The sequence below is a fragment of the Macadamia integrifolia genome, unplaced genomic scaffold (genome assembly GCF_013358625.1).
Source record: "Macadamia integrifolia cultivar HAES 741 unplaced genomic scaffold, SCU_Mint_v3 scaffold823, whole genome shotgun sequence".
Classification (NCBI taxonomy): domain Eukaryota; kingdom Viridiplantae; phylum Streptophyta; class Magnoliopsida; order Proteales; family Proteaceae; genus Macadamia; species Macadamia integrifolia.
This window is the reverse complement of record NW_024870550.1, coordinates 277942-283420: the sequence shown is the minus strand read 5'-3', so window position 1 is coordinate 283420 and position 5479 is coordinate 277942. Positions and strand designations below refer to the sequence as shown.

The 5479-nt window shown below is 37.0% G+C and overlaps 1 protein-coding gene across 1 annotated transcript; it reads left to right on the top strand.

Moving 5' to 3' along the window:
• Positions 1 to 3445: 3445 nt before the first annotated feature.
• On the top strand, positions 3446 to 5001 carry LOC122070116 (thioredoxin-like protein CXXS1). Its single transcript, XM_042634227.1, has 3 exons — positions 3446 to 3605; positions 3818 to 3940; positions 4598 to 5001. Exons 1-3 carry the CDS (start codon positions 3498 to 3500, stop codon positions 4751 to 4753), a joined length of 387 nt encoding a protein of 128 aa, XP_042490161.1. The 5' UTR covers positions 3446 to 3497; the 3' UTR covers positions 4754 to 5001.
• The last annotated feature ends 478 nt before the right edge of the window (positions 5002 to 5479 follow it).

The window sequence follows — 5479 nt, the reverse complement described above, 5'->3', positions numbered from 1 at the left end:
GTCGAAATTACATGTGGATCCAAAGGTTTGAACGAATTATGTCCCCCTCCCCTGGGTCTAATGGTGTTAGTCTGCTGTTAATTTTAAAAGTCAAAATACCACTTTACCCTTTAACCAAAGGACTCTTGGAACCAAGGATTAAAGTATCGGTATCGGTCGCTGTATTCGGTCTGTCAAAATTAAGATACGTATCGGAGGGTATCGTATCGTATCGGAGATACGCTAAGATACGCTAAAGATACACACATAAATGGATAGGGAACACATTTTTATACACTTTTGCATAAAAAAAATAGTTAAAAAAAGCTATATATAACATATAGAATGCATAAATACTTAAGTAGAGAGTATCGTATTGATAGACAAATATATTGAGTTGAAAATGTTCAAAATGATGAGGTTTGAGTTTCTTACAGTTTTTTCTTTCCTCATTGCCATTGCCACTGTGATGAGTGCCGTTCAAATCCTTGGCTAGGACCTTCTTCTTCAATAGGAGCAACTCAATGGAAGTTGTAGAACACTTGTTTTTACATAAAAAAAATAAAAAAATATATTTTTTTGAGAAAAATAAAAAATTTCCATGGAAGTTGTAGAACACTTGTTTTTACATAACATATAAAAAATCTAAACATTTTTAACCATTGAGCATGAGTAGATCTAAGAAATTTGAAAAAAATTGAAACCCTCATTTTCTCTTGAAAAAAGTTTGTAAATCCTTATAAATCCAATGATTTTATGTAATAATGATGCACAAAATGTGATTCTAAGTATGATGAACCTTAGATTTGTGAAAAAACTTGAAAATCTAAGGTTAAAGTTGAAAAAAGTGAGTAAAGATTCAAGAACTTAGGCTCAGTTTGGTATCGTTTCTGTTCCAGAAACGCCGTTTCGTGTCAAAAACGAAAATTTTAGTTTCTGTGTCAAAATGCAGTTTTTAAATGAAAAAATGTTGTTTCAAAATTTCAGATTTTTATCAGGAATTTTTTTTTTTTTTTTTTGTAAAATGGAACAAAACTGGGAAGACTGAACTCCATTTTGGAGTTCCGTCCAATCTCGTTTTTTCAGTTTTTTTTTTTCACTTTTTGTTTCAACAAAACAGAAACGGACCATAAGTGCATCAAATAGAAGATTCCATTTTTTCGTTCCAATAGAACGAAAAAACTCCAGAAACCTTTTTTTAGAACGATACCAAACAGAGCCTTACTATTTAAATGTTTCAACTTTCAAGTTCAAGCCTTCAAGGTTCTTCTTGGACTATGTTTCTCTCCTTCTTTGAACCATTCACTTCCACAATGTTTCTTTCAATCTACTATTTGAGTCTCCAAAAAGGTGTGTGAATCAAAGGGGAAGAAAAAAGCAAAATATAGAAAACTGTTGGTGAGAGTGTGAAGTGTTTGTTTCAAACAACAAAAAATTCACACTTAAGTAGCCGTATCGTACCGATACGATACGATACGGCTCGATACTGCACGATACCTTCTATACATATCAATACGGTACCGATACGTACCGATACTCTCAAGAATTTTCAGATTTTCAAAAGTTCGTATCGTAGAGTATCGTAAGTATCGGTACTGATACGGTACGACACGATACGATACGTACGATACGCCGATACACAAAAAGAGGCCCAAAATTCCCCGTAGCGTATCGGTATGTACCGTGCCGATGCCTACCGATACGGCACGATACGCACCGATACTTAAAACCATGCTTGGAACTAATGCTCAATATCAAACAGAGGGCGAAGGGTGCTGATGAACCCTAGTAATACCAGTAATGGCAGCACTATCTCCATTCTCCCTCATCCTATTCTCTCTCTTCTACACCTCTATTCTTGCGATTCCATTTGAAACAGTTCAGGATGCCGTTGAAATCCTTGCAAACTCAAGTTTCTGGGCCATGTCACTAACCCTTTGAACTTGTTGCACAAACCCTAATCCCCAATTCATCCTATGGGATTGTAGGTATATGTGCTTAGGTTTAGGTAATTATTTGTTGAAATGTCTTCTTTTTTTCCTTTAATTTTTGGGAATTCTTCCTTTTGGCAGTTGATTTTGTTATCATAAAAAGAATTCATATCCGTTTGCAAGTCGATCCTTTGGTTTCATGAATCTTTTTGTACCAGAATAGGGTTAATCTGTTTCACTATCGGTGGTCAATGATACAATGAACTAAAAACTTGATCATCTCTTGCTTTATGTTGTGAAATTCATGGCCACATATCATGCTTCAATATTTTTCATATTCTGAAGGTGCAACTAAAGGGTAATGATCAAACAGCCAGATAAATGCATCCCAAGCCATTCGTGAAAGGGTGGAGCTCCTTTGAGTTTCTGAGCGGAAGAGTTGAAGAGTGGCCACGGTATATTTCATGATTGATGTTGCACAGCTGCGCAGGTAGTGCCCATTCCATGCAAAAAGTAAGTTGCAAGAACAGAGGTGCAGAAATCATGGCCATCGGTGATAAATATCTCACTACCAAGCTCCTTTCGGCCATGAAAACCCTCCACAATGCTTTTACACTCTCTTGGTATTTTTCTGTCTCTGAACCACCTAGCACCGGTAGATTTCGATGAAGGTACGACAGGGTAAGCATTAAAAAAAACTAGAAATCATAATAAGGGTATAAAGGTAAGCTCATCATAGTAAAGATATTTTGGACTTTAAATGTTATGCTATTAGGTGATATCATCAACTAACAGGCCCAATTTAACGAGAATTAATGGATTGGACATTATTGTAAAAACGTTAGAAAATCCAGAGGAGAGAAACGTAATTTTCCCTATTGTTTATGGTAATATGTAAGATTCTATTACCTACTCCTTCCTTATCCTAACCTAAAATAAAGAGATCCCAACACTATGAAATGGAGTGATGCTTCAACAGGGGTGAAAGGTATGGTGCATTGTGGCGGCTGTGCAGGCTGTGGACCCCATGATAGAACATGTTTTTTTTTTTTGATAAAATATGATAGAACATTTGTCGTGAGTCTCGTGACACAATATGGAAAAGGAAATACACGCATTCCATTCCTCAAGTGGATAAGCACAAAATAAATATTTTCCAGACGAGATTTGAAATGCCAATCGAAATAGGAGAAAGAAAAATGTAATTTCTCTCCTATGCATTGTTTGCCATGTGACCGCAAAATCCATAAGAAATGTACCTAATAGACGGTTCAGATTGATACAATGCATGGTCCCTTCTCCTCCTTCTGGAGATTGCAATGGCTCAGAGCCTCAGACTAGGAGAGATCATCCAAATCCAAATCCAAGGGACGACCCCACCCAGAAGAGGATATTTTCAGAAACCAAGAACAGAGAATCACAGAAAAGGAAAGATCATTTTGCCTTACTTCCGGTTATGGATATGGATGTAAGATAAGTGGGGCCTAATGGGTTGTTGCCCATTTCCATTAAATTAAAGTTTTAAATTCTTCTATAAATTTGAATTGTTCCCAGAGAAGAATTGAGAAGGAGATAGAAGAAGGAAAAATGCAAGGTCAGGTGGAGGAGGATTCTATGAAGTCCAAGGTCATAAAGGTGGACTCACAGGAATCATGGGATTTGTTGGTGAACCAAGCTAACTCTCAGGGCTGCCCTGTATGTCTCCTCTGTTTTCATTTGTTTTCTATCTTAGAATGAGATCATCTTTCTAATCAAAAGAGAGATAGGCCATTACTCCATTATACTTGACTATTAGATCTATTGTTTTCAATTATAATTGATGTTTATTTGTTGCTTTAGCTATTTTGGAAAGAAAATTAATTTGATTTTGTGGTGGTGGTGGTTTGTTAAATTGTTCAAATCTGTAGGTGGTGGTTCATTTCACGGCGGCCTGGTGCAAGCCGTCGGTGGTGATGAACCAACTGTTTGAAGAACAGGCTTTTGTCCATCAGGATATCTTGTTTCTTTCTGTAGATGTTGATGAAGTTAAGGTACTTAATTAAACCCAGTTATTCATCTATTCATTAATTTCATCTGTCTTCTCTTTTCTCCTTGAATTGAATCATCTTCTCCACCTTCTCTGTTCTTGTATGAACTCTGAAGCATCTCAACTAACGGATTTCCTGTGGGTTCAGGGCTGGAACGGATGGGATCTTCAGGGTTTCGTAATTAGGATCAAGACCAACCTAACTCAAATTCCTCGACCCAGATTATAGCACGGCCCATGTTGTTCTGTTTGCCTCAAACCCTTGAATTCAATGGTGGCTCTTGTGATTTGAGAGAACACAATTGAGTTGCAGGTGGGTTCTGGAGAAAACCCTTTTACCATGTTGTCGACCTCTAACCTCTGAAACCAGAAAACAATGATAGGGACTGCAACTCCCAAAAAAGAATCCATTTGGGGAAATCCAATCATGTCAACATAATTCTTCCTTGAAACAGTAAAAAGGAAATTTAGAATCTTTGCTTTTTTCTGGGTATGCTTAAACACTTTTTACATCATCAATATTCTCTATAGTACACCTGGGTCCTCACTCGTGCTGTAATCTTGTTCTGTAATTAAATCCAAAACAGCTAACCGCACACAGTTTTAGAACTCTAAGTTTTTTGTTTTAATGTTCATCTTTTGTTGTTTTGGGATGGATTAGGAGGTGGCATCCAAGATGGAGGTGAAGGCCATGCCTACCTTTGTGCTGTTGAAGGAGGGAGCTCAAGTGGATAAGCTTGTAGGGGCCAACCCTGAGGAGATTAGGAAAAGGATTGATGGTTTTGCTCACTCATTTCGTGCCTTAAAACTCAGTTGAAATATGCAAGAGTTTGATAATGATGTGGATATGCTTGGTCCAAGTGTGCGAGAAGATGTCAATTTGGTGTGGATTGTGGATATGCATGTACATTTTGTTTCTTTATTTCTTGTGAGGAAAAAAAAAAAAAAAAAAAAGCCTATTGGTTGATTTGGAGTCTTGCCCATAGATGATCTTGTATGGAAAGATATGTAGAGATTTGGTCTTGACTCTTATCTGACTTCAAATATAATTTTTTCAAGAACAAAGATTCATGTAGCCCATCGTTTTTAGGTGGGACATTCCTATGTTCCATATGAACTCAAAAAGACTATACTACCCCCAATCGTGCGTTAAAGATGTTCAGCGTCTTTCCATTGATTTATGTACTAACACAAAAATCATATAAATGGATAAATTGTATTATTACAATATATTAGTCACATGTTCAAAAATTGGAAACAGTTTTTTCAGTGAAGCAGGGATAAAACTGCAACCTTAGCAAGAGTCTCATTCCAACGGTTAGATGTTCTCTGTCATTCACTGTCACCTCGCATAGGATTTTTGTGCTCTTAAGAAAAGGAGGGCTAACAACCAAACGTGATTTACAAACTTGAGCTTAATACATGGCCTGAATAAATGGGATTATAGTCTTATACCACTACCAAGCCATGGCTGCGTGGCTGGGTGGGACCTTATCTTGAGGATCAACGCAAGCTGGCCTACCAACACTTTTAAGAGGAATAC

What these genes read in the sequence shown, in the direction of transcription:
- LOC122070116 (XM_042634227.1), top strand. Translation starts at nt 3,498, where the DNA reads ATGCAAGGTCAGGTGGAGGAGGATTCTATGAAGTCCAAGGTCATAAAG. An exon ending in CTAACTCTCAGGGCTGCCCT is followed by an intron (nt 3,606 to 3,817) that starts GTATGTCTCCTC and finishes TCAAATCTGTAG; the next exon opens with GTGGTGGTTCATTTCACGGC. An exon ending in TAGATGTTGATGAAGTTAAG is followed by an intron (nt 3,941 to 4,597) that starts GTACTTAATTAA and finishes GGGATGGATTAG; the next exon opens with GAGGTGGCATCCAAGATGGA.